At 44.2% G+C, this 27,134-nt stretch overlaps 1 protein-coding gene across 4 annotated transcripts in view; it reads right to left on the bottom strand.

The window, feature by feature from the left end:
- The window catches only part of ABCC4 (ATP binding cassette subfamily C member 4 (PEL blood group)), a 284,074-nt gene that overhangs the window by 33,757 nt on the left and 223,183 nt on the right, over positions 1-27,134 (bottom strand). For all 4 annotated transcript variants that reach the window (XM_081794994.1, XM_060636846.3, XM_078432437.2 and 1 more), the window contains 6 exons: positions 26,911-27,061; positions 20,680-20,799; positions 19,292-19,402; positions 18,232-18,332; positions 16,496-16,687; positions 7,972-8,127 (listed from right to left, as the gene is read on the bottom strand). In XM_081794994.1, the coding sequence (XP_081651120.1) occupies positions 7,972-8,127; positions 16,496-16,687; positions 18,232-18,332; positions 19,292-19,402; positions 20,680-20,799; positions 26,911-27,061 (831 nt within the window). The remainder of the gene's footprint in view (positions 1-7,971; positions 8,128-16,495; positions 16,688-18,231; positions 18,333-19,291; positions 19,403-20,679; positions 20,800-26,910; positions 27,062-27,134) is intronic.

Here is a 27,134-nt window from a genome sequence, read left to right as displayed (position 1 = left end):
CAAAGCTTCATAAAAGAAAATTTTCACTGTCATAAATAAATAAATAGTCTCCCCTAAAACTACCGAACTTAGGACCAAAGACTGAACAACAATTTAAGCAACAGTAAGAGTTCCTTGTCAGGGGAATAATCATCATTCTATTTGGGATTTTAAATTCTTCATTCATCCTACTTCAGAAATTCTTCAGACTCTACTTGATCTTACTTTGTAATTATCAACTCAAAGAGTCCATCAAGGCCAATGCATCTCCTCCTTCAGCTGATTCTCTGAGGTTTATAAAAACGACAGGGCCAGATGGGGAAGGGCTGCTACCCAACCTTCCTCACTTCCTGATGCTCTGCCCCGTCCCGCCAAGGCTCTGAACCATGGGCAGTATCCACTCTGGGGCCCAAGCTGAGAGACTCTGAGGACTGGTGGTTAAGGAGATGAAGGGGCTGAAAGAGAACAGGCTAAGGGATGGGCTTCAAGCCAGTGAAAGAAGTGGGAGGTGGTCTCTGCTCACAGCAACCTCGAGCCTATCCAGGTTTACATGACCTGTTGGCCTTCATGTGCCTGTCACAGCGCAAATGCACATCCGGTAAGAAGTCTAGGATAAAGTGTCCACCTGGCTTTCAAAGTACACTCTATGGAAGTGTTACCTAAGCTCATCTATCAAAAAACTGCCTTGTTGTTAAAAGACAGACCTTTCTTCCTTTGTGAAATGATGAAAAGGCCCTGTATCTGCCCATTTGGGAGCCACGGTTTGGGTGGTTCAACAGGACAGGCACAGGAGCACACGTTTAAAGTTCGATCGCCTACTTCATTAACAGGAAGGGTCCCTCTCGTCACCCCCTTCACCTTTTTCTCTTTGGGAAAGTTCCTGAAATGGATCCATCTCTCCAAAGACTGGGGCACTAATGTGGGATTTGTTGCCGAGATCGAAGTTGCTCACTCTGATGCTGAGCCTGCAGCAGCTTTATGCTGAGTTTTAGACAGAGACCTCAGCTATCTGTAGGCCTTAAGGAGGCCCTGCTAATTATCAGCAAGTCACTGCTATCATAAATAGAAAAAGTTACATTTTCAGCATTTCCCAATGCAAGAAGGGTCCCCACTTAAATCCATACAGTCAATCTAAAGGGATACAGTAGGCGACTGCTCATGTTTAGTTAGCAGCTATTAGAACAAAGTAGTTCAGTAAACTAGAATATTTTTTTCTGTTATGACATGCCAAAGATGTATTTCAAAATGAGCACAATTTCGATCAAAACTTGAATGAAGAGAATGATTTATTAAAAGATTAGCTGAATGAAGCTGCCTTTTTCTTTAAAAGCAGCAGGCAATTTGTTAACAGTGTCTGTTTTACTATGCCCGTGTGCTTTATGCATGGTGCTCGTTTTGGTTTCTATCTAGTCCGCTTTTATCCACTTGCCAAGTAAGAAACCACTATATTATCTTCAAAAGGTGATAAAAGTATTCATAGGAGACACACACTGCAAGAGCAGATAAGGGTCAAATTAATTATCATTTCTGATAGATACTGTTATTTAAAGTACCCACCTCCAAGCAATTGAAGTTAATAAACTAATCTTATAATGAATAAGTGTTGTAAAAAATGTTTGCAGGCAGAACATTTCAGTGCAGAGATTTATGGTAGGACATACAACCTTCATGTAAACATATACACTAAATGTATTAGCCTAAGTATATATTTTTCTGAAGGTACACAATTAAACCTCATTTAATAAGAGTTAGCTGGCATGCTATGGTTAGGTAAACCAATGTTTTTGTTTGGGGTAATATTTTAACTGAAACATTAGTATCAAACCTGGTTTGTTTGTTTGTTTTTTTTTTATCAGTTTCAAGTTGACTTTTTTTTTTCTTTTTATCTTTTGTGCCACGTTCAGCAATTTTTTCCTTTGTTACAAACATACCACAAGTTCGTATCAGCCATGTGACCCAAAATGGCCACCTCTGAATCAAAGCTTTTGGCGTAGTAAATTGATAATCCCTCAACACAACGGGGAGACTGAGAACCACGGTCTTGTTAGCCCTTTTGTGTATGCTACTGGAAGACAAACCTCTCATTATCCCAAAAAGAAACCCTACCCACTAACCTTCAGAAGCTTAAAACGACCCTGGTCCAAGACAAAAACCATACAAGTGGTTACAAACCAGGCAGAGAAAGCACAACACTTTACTGTACCCTAATCACTCCAGCCCCCAACCAGGAAACCGCCCTCTACTAAAATATATCCTCCAGAGCGGCTGCTGGTTCCATGCGTCCTGAGAGCTACATTTTCATTGCTGAGCCAAGGACCTTTATTAAGGGCAGCTCGTCTCCCAGTTGCAAGAATGAGACAATCACCTGAAGTAGCTTTAAATCTTGATTTCCTTTTTTTTTTTCTTTTTTTAAATCCTGTAGCCCCTGAATGAACCGATCATCATCCATATTCAGAAGAAAAGAACATTGTTTGCCGACAAAGGAAAAAGAATTTAAGTCGTGTAAAGTCCTCTTTCGATACAGAAAGGTCAGGAGCTCTGGGGAGCAGTTCCAAGGGCTTTAATGAAGACTTCAGTGTCAGAAACAAAAGGCCGACTCCATTAGGCTAGAATCCAGTTGTATTTCTTTACTAGTAACAGCATACCCACCTCTTCTCTCTCTCTGAGTTTTGTTCTCAACAAGGGAAGAAAAAAAAAAGAGAGAAAAGAAAACCAGGTAATAACGAAGAAGTCTTAAAGGGACAGCTTCGCTTAGCCTTTTCCAACACACTGAGGATAACCCAGGGAATAGAAATACCAAAGGAGCACAGTGGACTGCTTAAAAAATATCTAGGTTTTGCTTTGATTTTAAAAAGTCTATTAAATATAAAAAGTGAATCTGTTTAATCATGATGAAGATGATAGCTGTTGATCTGTGCCAACCCTTGGGGTGCAATCGTAAATAATGAATTTGCATGGAATCACTTTTCAACTGAAAACATTTTCTTGGTGCCAAAAGGAAAGGGGCCTTAGATGTAGAGAATCCATCCAAAAAAGTTTTGAAATCCGTTTTTCCAGATCCTTTCAGATAAGTAAGTTATTCCCTAAATATAATCTCATCTTGCTATTCTCTTTGGGGAATGCGTTTAACTATTTAAAGACGCAAAGGAAGCACAAAGGAGCGCAAAGGAAGTGTCTATTTTAGCTACCCATTCTGTTTGTAAAATTATTTAGAAAGCACTTTCATGTTTTACTTCCTCCATAAATTGTACAAATCAAGGAGTACATTCAAAGAATACAGTGTTTTCCCAAGTTCCCTGCGGGACTGGCCCCCAACTATCCCCACCGCTCCCTTGCCTCCCGTTCCCACCACGGCCCTGGCTGCTATCACACCTGTCCCAGTTCTGATCTCTGATGGCGTGGTCAGCAATGACTGAGACGAGCCTGGCAGCGCGGGGCCGCCACGGAAGCTCACCGCTGCAGCCAGGATCACAGGGAGACAGAGCCAAGGAACAGGGCGCCGACCTGGCTCACCTAAACTGGGAACTCCAAGCAACATGCCTTCATTCTGCTCTGCAGAGACAGCTCCAAACTCCCTAGTTCCCTAAATCAGGGTGTTGAGACACAAGGAAACGGTTTCCTATTCATTTTGGTGGGAAGAGTGGTGGAAGTCGTCCTTCAAGGGACCAGGCCAACAGCTGTTCCCACCTCTGCAGCCAGTCACACTGTCAAGAGAAAGGGCTCTCAGCTCTAGCAAGGTAAGATTTCGAGTATCTTCTCCTGACGCTAGCCCATGACACATAAGGGAATTAACCCCTTTTCCTAAATTGATTTTCTTTTAGTGCTGAGTGTGCCTTGAGTTAACTGTATCCAGCAGCCTTTGTTTCCTTACTGGAAAACAGGGCTAACCCTGTAGGGCTGCTGTGAGAATCAGGACCACCACCAGGGCTCGAGGTATGGGGCTACCATGTATCAGGAGCCCAGCCAAGCAGGGGACAGTGAGGGAACGTGGTTTTCAAACTGCAGGTGCAGCCAACGGATCATGAAATCAATTCTGTGCCTCATGACCATTTTGTCTTTTCTATGAACTAGAACAGAATGGATATAATAGCAAGTAGAGTGCAGAGCACTAAGAGTAATCGTGTTTTGTGGAATATTTGTGTCTGCATGGGTGTGCCCGCGGAACTGTGATACACAGCAGTTGTAGGGGGGACTGCAGTCACCAATGTGCTTTGGTCCCTGGAGGAGCGGTTAGCTGCCCGAGAACGTCCTTGACATAAACAGGAACCCTGGCTCTGCCACATGCTCGTAAAGTGGGTTAAACTCACTGTGCCTCAATTTTTAAATGGGTCAGATGAAGATAACCATATAATTGTGAGGATGAAGGCGGAGACAGTAGGGAAAGAGGCTCAAATATGTGAAGGATTCCACAAATACTAGGAGTTATTCACACTTGTGTAACTCATCTGGGATGAAAACAAGCACAGGAGCAATAGAAATTGGAGACACAGCCTCCGGAAGAGCTAGAAAAAAGCGAACATGTGGGGGGAGTGGAGAAAGGATGCCAGGGTCTTCAGGGGGCACTGCAGCGTATCAGTGGGGTACAGAGCGGGGGTCGGGAAAGAGCAGGTGGGAGGGAGGCCAGAAAACAAAGTGATGTCTCTCTTGCTCCTTGTGAGAAGAACGCTGATAGGTTTCTGTTACACTTTACCCTCGAATTCTTATTGTGCACACTTTTGTTTCACTCTTTTAAGTTTATAGAAATAATCTGGTTTGTGTGATAAGCAACAGATGTAAAGGAAATCACCAAGGATCACAAAAACATAAATAGAAATTAAAGAGCAAAGTCCTTCCAGAACCTGTTACTACTTTTATGTAAGTAACCAGAACACCCAAAAGGCTAGTGCCCTGATCCTTAGTAAAAATAGTTACTATTTCCCAAGCATTTCTAAGAGCAAGGCATTGGGCCACAGACATTTTCTCATCCGGTTAAATCTTCATGACAAATCTGTGAGGCAGCAATTACTAGACCTGGCTCAAGGACGAGGACGCTGGAGCTCGGAGGCCAAGTGATGTCATCAGGGTCACTCACACAGTCCAGAGACTGGGCCGGAATAAAAATGTGGGTCATGTGATCTTAAAGATTCTATCCTGGCTGCCTCCTAGAAGATATCCTGGGACCCTTTACACATTACATGGTCTCTCTAGACTCTCTTTAATCAACAAACATTGCCCCTTAGAGACAAAGGCACACGAAGTGAAAAATGAAAGGTTGTGTGTTTACAATGGTTGGTGATCATTATCTCCATGGGTACAAAGCTTAGTACTGTTTTGTAAGCATGCTCTCCGGAGTATGCACCTACAGCATGCTCCAAACTAGGGTGGGAAGTTATGGAAGAGGACCAAAACCTGTGGTGATGTCAAGGTGTATTTAGTCTTTGCTCAGATGTGCTTCCAAAACATTACTGGCAGAGCCAAGAAACATCCAACGTTATTTCTTTATTTATACAGTTCTTTTATGTACACAAGCATACAACCATTTCTTATTAAGAAGCATTAAAAATAACACGGGACGTGTTCCTAGGTCCTTTCATCCAAGGACATGAAAGTACTTTACAGGCACGCCCATTGTTTCTGCTCACTAATCTCATTTGGCCCATTTCAGAGATAGGTACAACCGAAATACAAAACTTGGGAATTTCAACTCCTTTACTTTCTACTGTAGTCACGAAGTCATGAATCTAACAGCCAGAGGAAATCTTTAAATACAGGGGTTGAAAGTGCTGCAAATTTCTTTTCATTTTTCCTGAAAGGGATATTTTAAAAAACAAATTTCTTTTTTACGAATGGATAAAGTAGATGAAGATGATGACAAGGTGACAGGTGGAAAAAAGGTCACCAGATGTACCGTGAGGACCATTCATAATGTATGTAAGTACCAAGTCACAGTGTTATACACCTGAATCTAATACTGTATGTCAATTATTCTTCAATTAAAAAAAAAGAAAAAGCATAGAAGCATCAGGGATAGGAGAGTTATTAAAAAGTTTTTAATTGTGCTAAAGTACACATAACACAAAATTTACCACTTTAATCATTTTTAAGTGACCAATTCAGTGGTATTAAAATGCATTCACATCACTGTGTAGCCATCACCACCATCTAGGTCCACAATTCTTCTTTATAATTCCAAACTCTGTACCCATTAAACACTAACTCTCCATCCCTCCCTCTAGCCCCTGGCGACCACCATTCTACTTCCTGTCTCCAGGAAACTGACTGCTTAAGTACTTCATGGGAGTGGAATCCTAGGGTATTTGTCCTTTTGTGACTGGTTTCCTTCACTTGGCACAATGTCAAAGTTCATCTATGCCTTAGCTCATGTCGGAATTTCCTTCCTTTTGCAGGCCGGATAATAGTCCACTGTGTGAACACACCACACTTTCTCCACTCACCTACCTAAGGACATCTGGACCACTTACACATTTTCGCTCTTGTGAATACCACTACTATGAATATGGGTGTACAAGTACCTCTTAGAATTTGTTTTCGATGATTTTGGCTACAAAATCAGAGGTGGAGTTGGTAATAGGATAAGATCATTCTATATGATCATTCCTATGTGATCCTATTTTTATATTTTTAAGGAAACTCTGTTCTGTTTCCCACAGTGGCCTCATTTTATACCTACACAAGCAATGAACAAGGGTTCAAATTCTCCCACTAACTTCCAAGCACTTGGTGTTTTCTTTCCCTTCCCTCCCTCTCTCCCTTTTTTTTTTTTTTTTTTTTTTAAGTAATCTCTATACCCAAGGTGGAGCTTGAACATATGACCCGAAGATTAAGAGTCACATGCTCTACTGAGCCAGCCAGGTGCCCCAGTGTTTTCCGTTTTATTGATAGTAGTGACTATTGGGGATGAGATAGCATCTCATTGTGGTTCTGAAAGGAGTATCCTGATTTAAAAAAAATTTTTTTTTTAATGTTTGAGAGAAAGAGAGTGTGCATGCACATGCATGAGTAGGGGAGGGGCAGAGAGAGGGAGACACAGAATCTGAAGCAGGCTCCAAGCTGTCAGCACAGAGCCTGATGCAGGGCTCAAACACGCTGATGGCAAGATAGTGACCTGAGCCAAAGTCAGATGCTCAACTGACTGAGCCAGCCAGGCTCCCAATACCTTCTGAATTTTTACTGAAACTGAAATGATGGACCACAAGGAATGAAAGGTGCTTCTACTGTGCATTATCCAATCACTAAAACATTTCCTGAAAGTCATACTTCTATTAAGAAGCAGAATAAGGGAACAGAATCAAAGCCCAGAAAGAGACGGCCAACTGCACCCTCCATCATCACAGCAGCCAGGTCCTGGGTCTGCGAGCAGCACTCCACAGCCGCTGACCCAGTCCTCACAACGGCTCCAGGAGATGCCTTTTGTGGGAGAGAAACCTGAGGTCCAGAGACATGGGATTCCTTGTCCTGTATTTTTCTATTCTCTACTGCTTCCTGGTTACAATCATTTACTAATGGCTAGATTCTAAGTCTTCCCAAAGCATCCATATACACAGTAATTCTCAAAGCCCACCAGTTTCACAGAAAGCCCTCCATGGGGAGAATTACCTTTGAGAAGTTACATTTCCTACAGCAAAAGTCTACCACTAAAACATTTAAAATCCACATTTCCCTACAGAAGCCTCTCAGGAGCTAAACCAATCATTCATCATTTTCTTTTCAGAATCATGTGGTTATCAGTGGATAACTCTGGGGTACTTGGGGAAGTTAGAGTCCAGACATTTTACCGGGTAAGTTATTAAATCACACACACATGCACGTGCACGCGCCCAAAAACAAAACCTGGTATCCGATGAAAATACTTGCTGTTAAAAATATGTTCTATTGGGGCAAAAGGATCAATCCTTCAACTTAAAAAAAAAAAAAAAAAGGAATAAAAGTAAAAGCAATTAAACTTAGGTTCTCTTATAAAAAGGACATGTGAGGATGCTCTGACTTGTATACCTGAGGTATGATGGACATTTTCTTCCTTAAGTCGTGGAGCCCAATTTCAGTTGTCAAGATCTTATCAATCCAAATTTTACCTTCTGGTTCTGACAATCTAAAAAGGGCCGAGATGAGGGAACTTTTTCCAGCTCCTGTTCTTCCCACAATGCCAACCTGTAAAGAGATCCAGGAGGGATTAAGAAGTCACAAAACACAATGTATCAGGAGAAACTCTGGTTGTTGAAGACAGATTAAGGAAGTTCTATATTGAATGTAGTCCAAGAGTTTCTCAACTTTGGCACTGTTGACATTTTGGGCTGGATTATTCTTTGTTGTAGAGAGCTGTCCTGTACATTGTAAAATGTTTGTCGCTATCCCTGCGCTCTACCTACTAGATACCAAAAGCACCCCTTGATTGTGGCAACCGAAAATGTCAGACATTAACAAATGTCCCTTGTGTCCCTTCGGTGGGTGGGGAAACTGCCCCTGGTTGAGATCCACTGGTCTAAAGAAAAGTTAAAAATAGCACAATCAGCCTGCCAGCAGTGAAAACCCAGCTATCTACTAAGTGGTTGATAAGTAAGTTTCAAAATTAGCTTTATTCCTAGTGTCTGGTTATTTTGAACCTTGAGAATTTCTTGGATAATTTTATAGTTTGTCAACAAGTCAGAAGCAATACATAAACAGGTAATCATTTTCCCAGAATTCTATTACATAAGAGGTGATATAATTATTCTTTGGTAGAACAACCAAATCATTTCTGGCTATTAAACACCTGATTACATTCTGTCTCAAAAGGAAACATCTTAACGTTTTAAAATGCAAGTCTCAGTGTGTTAAAAAACAGTAGCCAGTAGCTGAAATACCCATAATGAGATCATCATCGACAACAACAACACAAATAACATTTGCTATTTATATGGGGCGTTTCATCTGAGCAGTTCAAAAGGCATTTTACAAAGTAATTAATACTCACAATTACCCCCTTAGGAAAAATACGTGTCCAGTATCAGTCTGGTTATTAGAACCAATGCACAAGGAAATTAAATACACTGACAATAAGATCAAAGAATCAATATAAAACAGGTAAAATGCCGGTCAGGAACAAAACTGTATTGCACAAAATTGGTTTTCAGCTGTGTGCATTTAAACCTGTATGCAGAAACTGTTGTGTTTTTGGTTTTTTTTTTTTTTTTTTTTTAAACCAAAGAGCTTGCCCAACTACAAATTCCCTGGTGGGAGCTTCCCAAGAGATGATATCATCTCATCTAGGTATCTGGAATCAATGAAGGGCACAGGACAGGCTTTCAAACATTTGTAAATTTTTAAAACTCACAACTTTCAACAGAGAATAACTTTCTGAGCACTGATTCTATGCTGGGAACTTTACATATTATCTCATTTGAGTACTTCCCAAGTTTTAAAGCTTAACTTACACAACGATCATTGATGGCATTTCAAGAGCGAGTCTACTTTTATAGAGATAAACGTTAGGAAAAGTGGCTTCACCAAATTTTATAATCTTCATAGCCACTTTATACCTTACAGTAGGTCCTAGTTTATATTTCACAGATGGGTCATTTTCTGAACATGGGTAGGTCCTAGTATACTAGTCTAGACACACACGGCTTCTGTGTGCTTCTGTGTATTTCTCCGTGTTCTCAAATGTAAATCAACATGTATCAAGATACAGGCAAGAATTGTGTCTCTGAGAACGTGTGGATGCTCCCGTGCTATCATCACAACTAAAACTGATCCATCTGTGCAAACTGGAACATTTGTAGACTTTTGGTAAAGGGCTGGGATATGAGAGGGGGGCAGAGGCCTGCCCACAACCACAGGTCTGTGGTCTCCAAACTCAAGTGAGGGTAAAAACAAACAGGAAATTCAAAGAAAACCTGGTTCTGGCTATTTCCCTCTACTCTCCAGTCATCAAACCATAGCCTGTGTCTTTCACAGTTCACCAAGGGGTTGTATTACATAAGAGGTGTATTACATAAGAGGAAACTTCCCACGGAGAATATCACCAATATCAGTTAGTTTACATTCTCAAAACCAAAGAAATACTTGAAGATACTCTTACTTTAGCTGATTTGCAACTATCCCCATATGTTTTCCCAACTAGGCTGAGGCTGGTTCCTGACAACCACACCAGCACGTTAGACACTTCTAGATCAAATCTACATCAAGTTCTCTTTCTAGATCAAATAAGAGATAAACACAAGGAAAGTGGCTTCACCAAATTTTATAATCTTTATAGCCATTTTGTCCCTTACGGTAGGTCCTAATTTATATTTCACAGAGGAGTCATTTTCTACACATGGGTAGGTCCTAGTATACTAGTCTAGACATAACATGGCTTCTGTGTATTTCTCCATGTTCTCAATGGAGATCTCTTCTAGATCAAACGCAACATGATTAACACACAATTTCCCACTCAAAATAGCTGCTTTTTCCAACTTCTCCATTTTAATCTCATGACTTCTTTCCTGGGCTCATGGGCTCAACACATTCACCTTCCTTTTCCAGCTTTCTCCTAGTCCCGCATGGTATCAAGCCCTAAAGATGCTACCTCCACAACGTTTTATGATTCAGTCCCTGACCTGAGTACAAGGCTGTGTTACCTTGATTTAGTTTTTTTGAGAGAGCGTGCACGCGAGCAGGGGAGAGGGGCAGAAGGAGAGACAGAGGGAGAATCTTAAGGAGGCTCCAGGCGCCAGATGTGGGGCTTGATCCCAGGACCTTGGGATCATGACCTGAGCCAAAATCAAGGGTCGGACATTCAACTGACTGAGCCACCCAGGGACCTCTGCATTACCTTTTAGAAAACAAAACTCTTTTCTTGACCATAATCAGTGCAAATGAATGCAGAAACTTAATAAATACTAGTCATAACCCTAACACTTTGATTTAAAACCATTCTTTAGAGGATGTATTTTCTTTCTGGAATTAAGTGCATGCATATGTTAAGATACAAACTCGTATATTTACACAAAATGAGATTAATGTGAACATATTACAGTAATCTGTTTTCACTTAGTATTTCAAGAAAATATTTTAACGGCCATATAATACTACCATATATGCGATCATTTATTTAACAAACCCTCCATTTGGGGACATTCAGGCTGTGTCCAATATTTTGCGATTATAAGTAGTAACTCTGTGTTAAATATCCTTGAAGCCAAATCTCTGAAAACAGCCCTAATTACTTCCTTGAGATAAACTCTCAGATGTGGAATTGCTGAGAAACAGGTATAAACACTTTCAAAGGAGGCTGTCAAGTACTGCCAAACTACCCTCCAGAAACAGGACACCAGTTTTGGCCCCCACCTGTTTTCTCTGTGCATTCACGCACCTGGGCGTGACAGCTTTGTTTTAATCCACATCAGTCTGATTCCAAACAGCGGACTCACTTTCGCCATTACGACCTGCTAGGGGAACAGGGTGGCTACTGACTCCCTCTCCCCTGCCTCTTCCCACCGTGGATCACGGGTGCCCTCCTCTCAGAATGAGCTTCTACAGGGCAGCTCCCTGCCTGTCATGCGGTCCCAGGAAGTCCCTGCCACGGGAGTGTCCCAACTGACTCTCCGTCCTTAACCTCCACGAGTCAGCTCCCTTGGGGTGACCCGGAAGGTCGTGAAGATTAAATGTGAGAGTGTGTACTACACACCTGGTAATTCATTCCCTCAAATGCTCTTCACTCGCTGGATCAAGGCATCACGCCTCTGCTTACGCTGGTCCCACCAGCCCAAACGCCCTTCCCATGCTTTCCACCTGCTGAGATCCTACCCACATGTCACCAAGTCTACCTCAAGTGCCTAATACCTCGGAAATGCTCCTCCTGTTCCTTCATGTGGGCTCCTCCCACCCAGAAGAGGTAGGTCATCTTTTTCTAAACTTCGATAAAAACTCTGACCGCCTTCTAGCTTATTTAGTAGCCATTTTTATACAACCTTCTTTCTTCCACTGGACTTTCTTCTACTGGGATCTGAAATGGATTCAGCTTTGTATTCTTTGTATTGCATGCGGTGTCCTGTGCCAAATGGGCATTTTGTACAGAATTGAGGCGTTTAAGTCAGGATGGAGAAACTTATGGAAAATCTATCGCCATAGTGTTGAGGTACAGGATAAGCCGGACAGAGAAGACAGACGTGGCAAACAGATCCTATAACCATAAATACTAACTCAAATGGCCATGCCCTCATTTTCAGTTGTTGCAGACAACAACTTACACATCAAAACTGGTTATGGCCATTCTACACGATCGTCGTCTGAGCATTTGTTTTGTGCTGGTTTTGGTGCTGGGTGTCTCATCTCATTGGAGGTGCACAACCCTAGAGGACCTATGACTTTCATTTTGCAGAAGAGAAGACAGAGGCTTAGTAAGGTTAATTAGCCTGCCTGAAGTAACAGAGTCCAAACGGGGCAGGACAGACTCAAACCCAGTTCTGCCTGTTCCTTGTCCATTCTGCTGATGGCCTCTTCATCACGTGGATGGCCTGGCACCTCGTTATGTCCCTCTGCCTGGCCCGAAGAAAGTGGGGAGAGGTGTGGCAGCCAGCAAGGAACTGGCCTACCCCACAGATCCCATCACCTGATATTTACAGCATGATGTGGATACAGGGGAATATACTGTGGTGAGTGGACAAAAGAGCCCACAGCTCTGAGCAAAGAGGTGGTACCTGTCGTCAGGTGGGCTAGTTGTCAACAGGAAGAACAGGCACCTACGGCTGAAGCTAGGAGAAGAACACAGAGCACCTGGCCAACAGGCCAGACAGACCTAGTGCCCTGCTTGGGGCAGTGAGGCTAATTTTTCATCCCACTGGGTGGTGAAAGGGCCTTAGATATATTGCTACACTGGGCTGTCTCCGACTCTAGACCCAAATCCCTGTAGGAGGATATGGGGAAGCCACAGAGAAAAAGGAATGTTGTCTATGAGGCAGCCAGACTACACTGAAAAGGCAAATGCATGCTTAAACCTGGAGTCATACAGAATTAAATTCTAATGTAAATTCATGACTTGCAGAATAGAAAAGTAAATAAATCAGCAGGGTGGTAGCATAGAACTTTCTAGAGTGTCATGCTCAGTCACAGGGGGTGGGATAATTCATGAGCCCAATTTCAAACTGTCAAAGGATATTTCCTAGAAATCATGAGTTAGAGTCATCCACAACTGCCTGTGGGAGAGAGGACTTTACCAGGGTGGTGCCTTGTTCCAAGGCAATTCAGAGACAAGAGGTCTGGGTGGGCCTGAGAGTCAGCATTTCCAAGAAGCTCCCAGGTGACACAGGTACCACAGCCTGGATAGCAAGAAATTAAGAAGTCAGCAGGGGAAGGGAGGCAAGCTGGAGTGAGGGAAGGGGTTCTTGAAAAAATATTATGTAAAAAAGGAGAAAATGTAGGAAACTAATATTTTTGCACGTTATAGCAAGGTCTAGTACACATCTGTAAAAATGTATTATCCAAGTAATAGGTCTGAGCAAGAAAAAAAAATAACAAACCAAAATCAATCTACTTCTAGAGCTGGAAAATGCTTTAAAATGGCCCAGTACTCTTTAAAATGATCAAATCAACCACAAAATCATCTAAATGAAAAATGCAGCCAGTGTTTAGAATCTAACCAGGAAGCCTCGGGTGCTATTTACCTCATTTGGGCTCTTCATTTTTACTTGTTATTTCTTCCATTAATTAGAAACCTGTTTACTACCTATTACGTTTTCCTGTTCATTAGAACTCCGGGGAATCTGGACAGTACAGGAAAAAGCTGGAAGAATAAAGCACTGCTTCTGCTGTGTTGGCACATTCCCACATCGTCGACCCCACAACAGCCTCTCCCGATCAAATGCAACCCCAAAGGACGGGGGCGGTGGTGTCCCTAAATGCTGGGGTGGGTGGGGAGGAAACGAGACCTGGGACCTACACAGGCAGTGAAGTCACTTCGTGACTCTGCAGCCTGGATATGATCACCAATGACATAAACGGAGCTGAAGGCGACACCACCAGTGGACCAAGACACAAAAGTTATTGGCATTATTGTAACTATCTCCAAATTCGATCCCTACCCCCAACATTGAGAATCTCAGAGAATCCTATGATTTGGGGGTAAAGACCGAAAAATACAAATCTGTTATGTTTCTAAGTTGTACTACAGTTTCTTAGGTGATTCATAATTTACGGCTTCAAGAGAAATTTAAGACGCATGCAGATTAACAGAATTATGTTTAGAACATGCCATCTGATGGGCACACTGTGAGCAAGCAAACATCCCTGACGGTGCTCACAGGGACAGAACTTCATCATGAGCTACAGTTAACGTTTCCCGGCACAGTAGCCCTCTCCTCACCTGCATTAAGGCCGGAAATAATCAGGAGCCAGCTTTTGCCATGTGATTTACTACAGCTGCTCCCTGGGTATCATTTGGGCATTAAGTTCAACATTTCTTCTTCCGTGTCGCAAGGGTATAATCATCACATTATGGCTACAGTCCACTCAACGGGTCTGTGGTAGAAGGAGCTTGAAAGAATAGTTCTTCAGATATCTAACACATCTAGGTGTGGGGTTGCTTGCAGGAGCTGGCTGGGAAGTATGTTTTTGATACTGGTTGCTTCACACCTGCACGTTACTCCCTCCCGTCCCAGCCAGCAGACCCTCAGCACCCACTGTGTGCCCTGCAGGATGCCGTTTTCTGGGGGAAGAAAGATGAAAATAGGATGCTCCCTGGCCTTAAGCAGCCTCAGGGTACTGTGAGACACAGACCCCAAATGGCACAGCAGGCTGCAAGTGTTACCTTTTATGCTTTAATTTTATGTTTTTGTGGTAAAATGCACAGAACATAAAATTTACCAGCCCATTTCTTAGGTGTACAGTTCAGGGGTGTTACATACACTCACACGGTCGTGCAATCTCCAGATTTCTTCTTGCCTTGCAAAACTCAAACTCTGTCACCATGAAACACTAACTGCCCACTGACTGCCCCCGAAGCCCCTGGCACTCATCTCTCTACTATTTGTGTCTGTGGATCGGAGCAGGCTAGGAATCTCACATCACAGGCTCTGTCCTATTTTGCCCTCGAGCTGATTTCATTTAGCATAATGTCCTCGCCGTTCTTGCCGTGTCAGAATTTGCTTCCTTGTTAAGGCTGGAATACCCCACTGTGTGGACGGACCACATTTGCTTATCCACCCATCCACTGATGAAGAACGTGCAGTGCTTCCACTCCAGGCATCCATAATGCTGCTAGAAAGTCAGGTGTGCTATGCCCGTGATCTTCAGGGGCGCCTAGGTGGCTCAGCCGGTTGAGCATCGACTCTTTATTTCAGCTCAGGTCATGATCTCACGGTTTGTGAGTTCAAGCCCTGCATCAGGCTTCGTGCTGACGGCACAGAAGCTGCTTGGGATTCTCTGTCTCCCTCTCTCTCTGCCCCTCCCCTGTCCGCACGCGCTCTCAAAATAATAAACATTTTAAAAACCATATGTAAGATGTGGAAGAATTGAGGGTCTCACAGAGGCAGATGCATTAGAAGTGACTGAAAATGAGACTTTCACCAGCCAAGTGACAGAAGGGAAGGGTCTCTTGAGGCAGAGGGGCAGTGTGCGCATGCTGGGGACAGGGGGGCCGGGGGGCCAGGGTGCAATGGAAAAACCTACACAGTACTCATTTGGGGGCACTGCTCATGTTAGGAGTTGAGGCTGGAGAGGTAGGTGGGGAAAGAGCTTCCTATGGCCTTGTCTATTCTGGTTTCACTGCTTCTTCAAGAGCCCAATCTGGTCTGGGACGAGGGACCCAAGTCTCACTGCTGGCAGACTTAGACGCTGGCAAGTCTGTTCTCCGTGTATCATCCCCTGTCCCCTTGGGTTGCCTCTCATCAACTTCAAGCAAGTCTCTGAGCCCTTTACTGCCTCCCGCTGGGGGCTCTGGCTCTTGAGCCCTGACTGGGTCACAGATTCCGGGCTCTTCTCTGGTGGCTGAGAGCTGGCCTGCAGCCCCAGCTCCAGTGGACTTGGGCCTCGATACGGCTCCAGCACCAGCTTGTCCAGGCTGGGAGCTACCGGGGGCCCCATAGGGATCAGATCTGTGTGCCAGAAAGAAGCACTCTATGGGTGGAAGGACGGGGGGGTTGCTTATAGGAGGGCAAGTCTGGAAACGGACAGGGACGGAGGGCCGTAAACAGAGACCACCACGGGAAGGAAGAGGAGGATGTGAGAAATACAAAGCAGTAAGAATAGGTGGGAACCAGAAACTGAAGTGCGAGTGACGAGGAGCTCCCAAGTCTCAGGCACGAAGAATCAGATTTCAGAGAGTGTCCTGGCTCAGCCCACCAAGCACCATGAGGCAGCTCACAACACGAGGCAAAGTAATGCTGGCATCCCCGTTCCGTGGTCAGTTTCCAGGCAAGATTTACCAGTAAGATCATCCAATCTAATTTATACCCACAGAGACACAAGGAGTCCCCCTGACACGTGACCAGAAAGCCTGCAGGTGGATGAAGGGTTAAATCTGTAACTGAAATTGTCAAGAGGCAAGATGGTTTAAACAAACCTTCTCCCTTGGTTTAATGAGCGCTGTCATGTGCTTCAACACCAGAGGCCCGTCTAAACTGTATGTGAAGTTAACATTATCAAAGACAATCATGCCTTCTTGGGGCCAGGTCGGCGGAGGGTGGTTCTGATATTCCCAAGGGGCTTCTTTCTCAAGGTCTGTATATTCAATCACCCTTTCTACTGAAATCATCTGAAAGACACAGGACATCACATGGGTTAGGAAGGGAGGTTCTCATCCATGTTAAGAGACTGTAAAATGAAATGCTCTTTGATACTAGCTAGTTAAGTATATCTCAGGTGCCAATACCCACAAAGAAGGCATCTGATGAGGACTGATGCAATTTACACACCTGTTCATAGTCTTGTAACACTTTCACTTATGGCTACTTCCTTCAGCATTACATTGAAACTACAAGAATTAGAGAAGTAAATCCTAAGATTTTATTTTTCCACTTTTCACACCTGAACAAAAAAACCAAGGATTTTGTCAAAGAAAGGAACACTTGTGGCCAACCATCTGCAATCTTGCTACAGAAGAGCCATCTGTTTCAGGGGAGTTGAACTGCCTAAGTCATCAAAAAAAACTTTTTTTTTTTTTTTGAGAGAGAGAGAGAGAGAGAGAGGGGAGGGGGAGGGGGAGGGAGAGGGGGAGGGAGGGAGAGGGAACAAGCTGAGAGAGGGAGACAATATTAAGCAGGCTCCACACTGAGTTCAGAGCCCAACATGGGTCTCGATCCCATGACCCTGGGATCATTGACACCTGAGCCGAAATCAAAAGTCGGACGTTCAACCAACTGCGCCACCCAGGCGCCCCCGTCAAACTCATTTTAGGGGTGCCTGGGTGGTTCAGTCGGTTGAGCGTCCGACTCTTGATTTTGGCTCAGGTCACGGTCTCACAGTTCATGAGTTCGAGCCCCATGTCAGGCTCTAGGCTGCCAGCACGGAGCCTGCTTGGGATTCTCTCTCTCCCTCTCTCTCTGCCCTTCCCCTACTCATGCTCTCTCTCTCTCTCTCTCTCAAAATAAATAAATAAAAATTTTTTTTTAAATCTCATTTTCATGATCAGTCACTTTCTACTCTGTTAGAAGAGCACGCTGGAAAGATTTCTCTTTCATTTCTCTTCTCATTTCCCTTCAGGAGAAGGTGCAACTATTCCAAAGAGGAAAGAATTTACTTACTAAGGCCTCCTGAACAACCATCTTGACACCTTTGCCTAGCACATTCTGAGAAGGAGCTTACCCTACCAGAAAGAAGGGACATTAGCAAATTCAGGTGCTCAACAACATACGAGAATAAATGCTAAAATGAGGCAGAGGGAGGGTAGGCACGCAAAGGGAGATACCTATTAATTAAACGAACCGCCTCAAAATACTGAATTCTTTTATCAGGAATGAGGAATTACCCATTAAGAAGCAAAAATAAATAGGCCTCTAAGAAATTAGCTTATATCCTCTCCAGGACTTCAGAACCTCCCTCCTACAGAGAGAACATTTATTACATTTGAAGACAGCTTGCGGTGAATCTAAAACCCGCTGACATAGCACACAGAAGACTGAGGAAAAGATGTGTATATTTTATTTTACACTAACTTTAAACAGATGGAAGAAGGATCTGAAAAACTTGGTTAGCTCCGATGTAAAAATAACAGTTTTAATATTTTACATAAGAAGTGCTTTCATGCCCTTTAATGGCAGGGAGACTTGAAAAGGCTAAGAACGTAAAGATAAACATTACCATATTCTCCACTTCGGCGCTCTGCCTGACGCACCACTGGAACATCCCCATGAGTGTCAGGGCGTAGGACAACGCCAGGCCAACCTGCCCGGCATCTAAAGCTAAAATAGGAAGGAGAAGGGGAATCAAATCAGTCCCATTCTTAATCCCGAGTACAGGTCCTCCTCTCACTCTACCAAAACGACTCCTTTGTAATACATAAATACTTGACACATGATGATAGTAATAGTTATACTTTTACTATCTGATGACTAAGACCATAAGACAATAAAAAAAAAAAAACAACACTATAAATTCAGAAAGACTGTTAAGTGAGTTTATGAACTCCAACAGGACTGACAAACACCTGACAGTATTGCATAGGTGACAAACAATGTCATTATTCAGACTTTTGGCATTACTGTTTCAAGAATCATTACGTAATTTCACATTCTACATCCAATGCGACCACAGTTAGAAACCACTAAAAACAAGGCAATGGGTTCTGAGAGCCAGCCTTGAAATCTAAAATACTACTCTCACTGTTCCATTATTAATACTATGATTCAGTGTTGTCACAATGGAATAGTCAGGGGTAGCGAATTCACCCCCTGCACACCAACACCTGCTCATGTGGTGCCCACCTGGTGGGGAGCATAGCATTCTCTCCTGCTGAATGGCTTTCTCAACCCAGTGTACCAGGCTTGTATGCCCAAGAGATCCCAGTAGCTCAAGTTAAAACCTAAAGCCCTAAGCTGGACAAAACACTTAACGGAAAACTTGGTTCTCTCCATATTCTCCAGACACTTCCCCAGGAAAATACAAAAAGTTAGCTGCTACACTCACATGGTCCTCAACCTATGCAAAGATAAAAGAAACTCATCAGGGTCCAAATAAGCACTCTACACAGACCACACAGCAAAATCACACCCGGCCCGACACACCGCGAATGCTTTAATGCGATCCGTTAGAACAAGACAGTATATGGTATTGGACAAGGTGGTAGGGTTTAATTTAGTAACTGTAAACGCAGCTATAAATTGTAATCATACCACAAATAGTTATTCACATCTGTACTTACTTTTTGCCAGAATCAGGGACCCAAAGGCAACGACAATGACAAAGATGGCGCAGATGGCATCCAGACGCACGGCGAACCATCGGGACGTAGTCAGAAACAAGAACCATGCCTCTGGGTTTGTGAAGCATAATAAGCAAAATGAGTAAGTCGAAAAGCCATGTTAATTACTTTGAATGCGGGAGAACACTTTGCCCGGTTGAGCTACACGAGAATTTTTTCTCATGGAGAGCAAAGCTGCACACCTAAGGAACCAGAAGGTTCCGGAAAGCCAACTTCTGACACAAAGCAATGTATGGTACAGGCAGGAATTGGTACAGTGGCTTTGTGGGAGGCATGCATTGAAAAATTCAACCAAGGGGCGCCTGGGTGGCTCAGTCGGTTAAGGCGTCCAACTCTTGATCTCAGCTCAGGTCACGATCTCATAGTTCGTGGGACTGAGCCCCACAGCAGGGTCTGTACTGACAGTGTGGAGCCTACTTGGGATTCTCTCTCCCTCTCTCTCTGCCCCACCCCCACTCACACTTGCTCACTCTATAAGTTAAAATAAACTTTAAAAAAAAGAAAAGGAAAATTCAACTCAGAGGTTATAAGTAGAAATAGGATAATAAAAACCTCGGAAAAATGGGCTCATCAGTACCTTTCTTAGAGTGCCAGGCTCAACATGAAGCTTATCCTCTCACGTGGTTTACTGTTCCCAGCTGATAACAGACAGCAAAACCTCCACTCTGTTTTCAGTACTTTCCATACCTACTATGGGGTCCTGCACACAGTGTTTATTCCTTAGGAGCCAGTATCTCAAGGATCATCTTGCTAAAAGTTCCCACATCAAGTAGGTAGCAAATCTGACAATCAGGAAACTGATTTCCTCAGCAACTTCTGTCACCCTGAATGCTCTCAAAATAAGAGTTGGCAAACTATAGCCTGTAGGCCAAACATGGCCCACCACCTGTTTTTGTAAATAAAGTTTTATTTGAACACAGCCATGGTCATTTGCTGATATACTATGTTCGGCTATGTGTTCCTGTTACAATAGCAACGCTGAATTGCTATAATAGATAATATGGTACACAAAGCCTAAAATGTTTCCTATCTGGACCCTTAACAAAAAAAAGTCCATTGACTCCTGCCCTAAAAGGACAGAAAGTGATGGAAGGACAATGCAAGCCACTGGGGGTAGGGGGGGACGGGGAAGCAGTGGTGTGACAGGGGGAAGGGGGAACACACAGGGGATTCTGAGAGGAGTCATGGCCCAGGGGAGAGGACAAAGACATGCTGAGGAAGGATGTGGGGCTGGGCTGGTGGCAAGACAGACAGAGAGGTGCTGCCCAGCAAGGCCAAGAGAGGGGGCATATACCGTTCTTTGAAACCATTTCCAGAAACTCACAGACCTGAATGCAAATCCTGGTGTGCGTCAAACAGTTCCTGGAACCTCTCTTCAGCTTCATATGCCCGGATGGTCCAAAGTCCCTGGAGAGACGACGATAAGTGGGAAAACACCGGGCTCCGTGCTGGGGAGGCAGACAGAAAGTCAGTGAGGCGGGACTGAGGAGAGCACCTGCCTCTCGTGCTGTGTGGCCGCACATCCCACTCAATGGCACACCCAGAGCTTCTGGACGGGCTGCCCAGGGGAGAAGGGACGATGCCCCTCCTGGAGAGGAACAAACATGTCAGCCCTCAAACTCCTGGTCACACCGCGCTTCCCTTTAACGACCCGAAAACACAAGTTTCTCTTCGAACCTATCTTTGACAAAATTCAAATCATGGCTAGATTTAAATAACTAAATTCTTTCTTTGCTAACTCATTTGTCCAAGGTCTTCCTCCAATATGGCCTTCCTCCAGAACTCTTCCCTGACAGCCTTCTGGGAGGAAATTCTGTTCAGGAATTTTTGAGTCGCTAACGTTCTTACACTGAATTCTGCTACAGTTCTCACCACACGGAATCATGGTTTGCTCCACCTGTGACTATGAAGGACTGGGATCTAGTCAGTATGTCCCTGAAATGGTAACAGGTTGGTGAGAAGTTCGGTGAACAGCCAGTCCCGCTCCTGCGTCAAGAATCTCTTTCTGGGTGACAGAGAACGCAGGTATTGCAGTGCCCTTGCACCCACGGGGCCTGTGCAGACACGAGGTCTTTGAATAGCTTTGACTTTGGCTGGAGGCAACTCCCCTGCTGGACACCTGGCCTGTGGAGGTCACTGCGTGACAGTGACATAACTCTTTCAGAACCTGACCATGGACTTAGCGGCCATTCTCTTTTGAGTAACTTCATGCGGGCTTGGGGACTGAGGTCATGTGACCAGCCATCTGTTTCCCTGCCATCTCCTCTAAGAGCACCCTGTGTGTCAGCACCAGGGGCTGGCTCCTGCCCACCAGGGAGGTGTTGGGCAGGGATGGTCACGTCCGGCTTGCATCCCCCACCATAAATAAGGCCATGACCAGCTGTTGTCAGGGGCAGGACTGTGAGTCTGTGGCCTCTGTCTGGGATGAGTAACAATTTGTGCTGTATCAGCAGGTAATACTTGACTTATCACTTTATTACCTGCGCACCTCCTAGAGAAGACTTGTTGGGAAAACACCTGGGTGTTCAGGGGAAGGGCAGATCACTTATCTCCTGAGATGCTACAGAAGTTTTATAAAATGACGGACAGAAACAATTCAGAGAAAAACTCAAACTTATTTCAGAGACTGATCCTTAGCCTGGCATCTGAACGCCTGTCTGTGTGTGACAGTTCAGTCACATGGGCACCGCATGTATGGGGGACAGGGATGCTGGGCACAAATGTGCGGACACAGAACCTCCTCCTGGAGCTTAGTGTCCACGGCTCCTCAGGCAAGGAGGAGGCAGGCTTCCCCACAAAAGACAGTGGGGCTCAGAGAAGATGGGACACCCTGGGCTGCGGGCCTGCTGTCCACCTCCTCCATTGCGGACCTCTTTCCTGAGATATTGACTAAGGACATTAACTGTTAGGGGCCCGTGCCTGTGATGCTCCTTTAAGGAAAAAGACCTTCTCTGAACCGAGGCATGACCTAACATTTCCCCCTGTATCTACTTCTGGCAAAGAGCCTTAAGTGACTCGGTGGTGGTTTTGACCATCCAGTCGTATGTTTGTGATCTAGCACCCACACCGCTCTCTCCCTTCATTTATACTGAGTCATCTTTAGCCTTTATTCATTTTAGCTTCCTTTAAGTTTGTACTTTTAAGGCAGTAATATGAACATAAGGGGACTGAGTTCACGCCCCAAAGAAGAAAGGCTGCAAGCTCCGAATAGGCCTTTTCTGCACTTCTCAGCACATGTCCCAGTCTGTCCCCCAAGACGTGGTCAATGTGGAAACAGGGTGCTTCCCGGGATGACTCAGCAAAGTTCCAGAGTTCCTATCAAGAAAGTACTTACAGTCCAGCTCCAGGAAACACCAAGAACTCACTAGAACCATGTTCTTATTTCTTGAGCAAACGGTGTGATATAAACAGTTTCATCACAGAAAACGTTTCTAAGAAGGAAGGAGATGTGGCTGCTGACTCAGGGAGAGTCCTTGAGTGAAATGCTTCAGCGTGGCCACCCCCACCCATGTCCCTCGTCAGGAGATCAAGGTTGCAGTTGATTTTCTCTGGCAGGGTTTCAGAGTGGGGTTGACTTTAGAAATCAGGGGTCGCCCAGCTTTGAAAACCAGTGAACCCAGAGACCCCACCACTAACTTTACCTCACACCCAAGAGTTCCAGGGGTACAGCAGGAATCTGCCCCTGAGAAAAGCTATCCTGTCTCTCTCACACCCTACTTAGGACTGAGTGGGATGCCAGGATGAGTGAGTTGGAGGGTCTGCAAAGAAAATTAACTGGCACAGAGGGAAACAGAGTGCCAAGGCTCTGGTATGTTCTCTTGCCCAATGTAATGCCTTTTTCCCCACAAGGATCGAGCTGGCTATCCTGAAGTAGATCCCTGTAGCACCCATGGTGTTAGCCAGCAGTCACAGGCAAATGCAACCTTACGTTTTGCAAAACGGACACAAGACTGACGACTGTGTGTCCCATGACCCTGAGGACTCTTTGGGACAGACCCTTCCCCAAGAGGGAGAAGGCAGTAGCTGCTTCAAGGACCTGACAGCCATGCTATGGCTTATCATTTACATTATGTGAGGCCTGCTGGTTGTTATGTTCTTAATTCCCTCACGTTCAAGGTTCTAGCACCTTTCCGAGTGGCCAGGGAACACTTTACAGGCATCAACTCACAAGACCCTTGCAAGAGTCCCACAGGGCAGGTGTTGCTATATCTTAGAGGGAAAAACAGGCAGAAGGATTAAGAGCACTGGCCAAGATGAAGTAAATTAACCCAAGTGGTAGAACTGGGGGGTCAGACCGAACTCTCATTCCCAAGGTTGTGCTTTTAATCATTGCCACAGTGTCTCAGACAGAAAATAATCAGGTTAAAGATGCCAATGTGTGACTAAATGCAGTTTTCTCCAGACTTTGTAGTTTACGATTAGAAAACCCCAAAATCAGGGCGCCTGGGTGACTCAGATGGTTAAGTGTCCGGTGTTTGATTTTGGCTCAGGTCACGATCTCACAGTTTGTGAGTTCAAGCCCCGCATTAGGCTCTGTGCTGACAAGCACAGAGCCTACTTGGGATTCTCTCTCTCCCTCTCTCTCAAAAACAAACATTAAAAAAAGAAGAAGAAGAAGAAAGAAAACCCCAAAATCAAACTTAGTGAATATCCAATAGCCTTATCCATTATCATACAGATTAAGCACCTTCAGTTGAACAGTCCCTGGAAACCCATCATGAGAACTTACAACAGCAGAATCGAGAGTCAGTCAATGGTCTGAAACACGTGGCACACATTTAACTCTCCCCAGCGATGCCCATGGCAGACACTGCTAATTGATCACAGTACCCTTACACATGGAATTTGGATGTGGCTGCATAACTCAGACATTGCTAACCGGTCAAGCAGATCCTGATTTGCCTGAACGATGCTACCATGCTCACTTTTGCAAAAATGGAAACTCATTACAATCAACTGCATATTTGTCAGTAAGGTAGTTTAAATGCCAGCCTGAGGTTTCAGAGGCAGCTAGGCAATAGGATCTGAAAATAATCCTCAGGACCTTCAGAGTCCTTTCAAAGCACAAGGATGAAGCAGATTTATGCCTTATAGTCAGAGCAATCAGGTATCCTTTTTTTGTCCTCCTTTTTCCTGGTGGCTCCAGCGATGGCCTCAAGAAATACTATCACTGCTTAAAGAAAACAATAGAATTGCTATTTATGGCACAGACCCACAAGCCAGACAGATGACAACAAACAGTTCTAATCAACTGACCACCACATTTGGTTATCTGGGAGTGAGGAAGAAGGAATATCTGTATTTAAAGTATTGTCACAGCCTACTGGGGTGCAGGAATGTTCACAATATTCCCAAATACCCTAGGGGTCATGCTAAAGTTCTCAAAATCTCCAGATTAAGCACTGGGAAAATCCTATACTGTTTCTTGAAAAAAGCCTCACGAGGTCCCCTTCCTCCTCTCCATTTCCGCATGGATGGGGAATGGCCCTTGTCCCAGACAAAAATCTCCACCTTCTTCCAGAGACCTCGTTTTAAATAAACCAGAGACCTTCTTTGCAACAAGACTGACTGAAGTCGACAGACTCCATTTCATGAGCGGCCTCCACTTATAAAATGTCTGGAGCCTTGTTGGCTCCACAAAAGACGGGCTGGAGTTCATCCTTTATTCCTCCGCCTTCTCCAAGCTCCGCCACAGTAACCTGTTGAGAGACAGGACGGCCCACACACGTTGGGACTACACTGCCTGCCGCCCCAAGGCAATGCCTCACAAAACCACACCTCACAGGAGGTCAGCTGGTTCTCTGACGACTGAGAAGTTTTCCTATAGCTCTTATAAAATCGATGCCCATTATCCTTTATGCAAATGCTTATGACAAATGTCTCTCAAAAATATATTATTAAAAAAGAAACAAATGGGGGGCACCTGGATGGCTCAGTTGGTTGAGCATCCAACTTCAGCCTAGGTCATGATCTTGCCATTCCCAAGTTTGAGCCCCGCATTGGGCTCCGTGCTGCAGCTCAGAACCTGGAACCTGTTACAGATTCTGTGTCTCCCTCTCTCTCTCCGCCCCTCCCCCACTCATGCTGTGTGTGTGTGTGTGTGTGTGTGTGTGTGTGTGTGTGTGTGTCTCTCTCTCTCTCTCTCTCTTTCTGTCTCAAAAATAAACTCTTAAAAAAAAAAAAAAAAGAAACACATGGGGCGCCTGGGTGGCTCAGTCAGTTAAGCGCCCAACTTTGGCTCAGGTCATGATCTCATGATCTCACCACTCATGGGTTCAAGCCCTATGTTGGGCTCTGTCCAGACAGCTAGGAGCCAGGAACCTGGAACCTGCTTCCGATTCTGTGTCTCCCTCTCTCTCTGCCCCTCCCCTACTTGCACTCAATGTGTGTGTGTGTGTCTTTCTCTTTCCCTAATTAAAAAAAAATTTAAATTAAAAAAAAAAAAAACAAGAAATACACACACACATGCCATAACAAAAAAAAATCTCTTCTGTCCCGATGAACTTGTATTTTTCCAGACAACCATGAGACCCAATAGGTTTCTCTTCTTAGTCTGGCTTTCAGGAAGCTAAGCTGGTATTAATTTGCAGTAACTATCCACAGGGTTGCAGTTTCTGATACAAATATCTTACTTCTTTATGTTTTGGCTACCATCTTTATTCCTTCTTTCTTTTTTTAAATATAACAATCTACTCTCCTTATGATTTGTCTTACTAATAACGACATACTTTTGTGCATTAATGAGATAAGCTCTGAACTATTTCATCTTCTGTGATTACCCATGTTTTCCCATTATTCCAAAACCAGGAAGCTGAATGGAGAACAAACTAAATGCATACTGAACAGAACCCTCGCCTGGGTCCTCCTAAGGGAATTACATCCAGGATCCATTTATAGGAACAGCCTGAGCGGGGGGAAAGCTTCAAACAGTGTGGCATGACAGCAAACACTGGTGATAATAAAGAGTAACACTGAACACAATTGTTTATCTTTACAAAATATTTACCAGCTGTACCTTATTTGCCATTTTTTGAGTATGTGATAGTAATCTGTTTTTCAAATGTATCACTTCTGACATACGAGTATATTTCCCGACACCTCCGCTCCTTTCCCTAATCTTTCCCTTTCTTTGTCATTTCCAGAACCTTCAAGGAAAGAAAAATTCCATTATTTTCCTTCTGTATTTCCAAAATATTTCCAACATGAAATATTTCTTTAAAAAAATTACCTGAGTGCCTGCTCTACGTTAGGAAGCATGTCATGAGTAAGACAGAAATGGCCCCTGTCCTCACAGTGCTCACATTCCAGTGGAGCATCACTACACGTATATCCTCTGTTTCTTCCTTGTGCTACCCTGCAAAGCGGCCTGGCAGGCCACTAGCTCCATGTGCCCTAAGGGCCACTCTGACTCATGGTGGCCATAATATTCGATTATTTAACATGAGCTTGGAAAAAATTCTGGAAGAGAGAGCCTGCACAATTTCAGGGGTCTCCTTAATTACAGCATAAACGGAAGTGAGCCCACATCGCCAGTGCAACCTGAGAACCTCTGTACTCACTTGTAGATTCCAGGCGTTTGACATCCCTCGATGTTTCTAAGAAATATCGCCGAAGAACAAAGAAAATGATGCCAAAGGGAATCAGAGGTATCGCGACCCAAGGAATCACCGCCACTGCAACAGCCACCACACCACAGACTTGCAGAAATGTCTGAAATAGGGAAAAGAGATAAAAAGGCCTTCTTACCAAGAATTCTCTTCCAACATAGACTTTAAAGGGTTGT

The sequence above is a fragment of the Panthera onca genome, chromosome A1 (assembly GCF_046562875.1).
Source record: "Panthera onca isolate mPanOnc1 chromosome A1, mPanOnc1 haplotype 2, whole genome shotgun sequence".
NCBI classification, from domain to species: domain Eukaryota; kingdom Metazoa; phylum Chordata; class Mammalia; order Carnivora; family Felidae; genus Panthera; species Panthera onca.
This window is presented reverse-complemented; position numbering and strand designations above follow the sequence as displayed.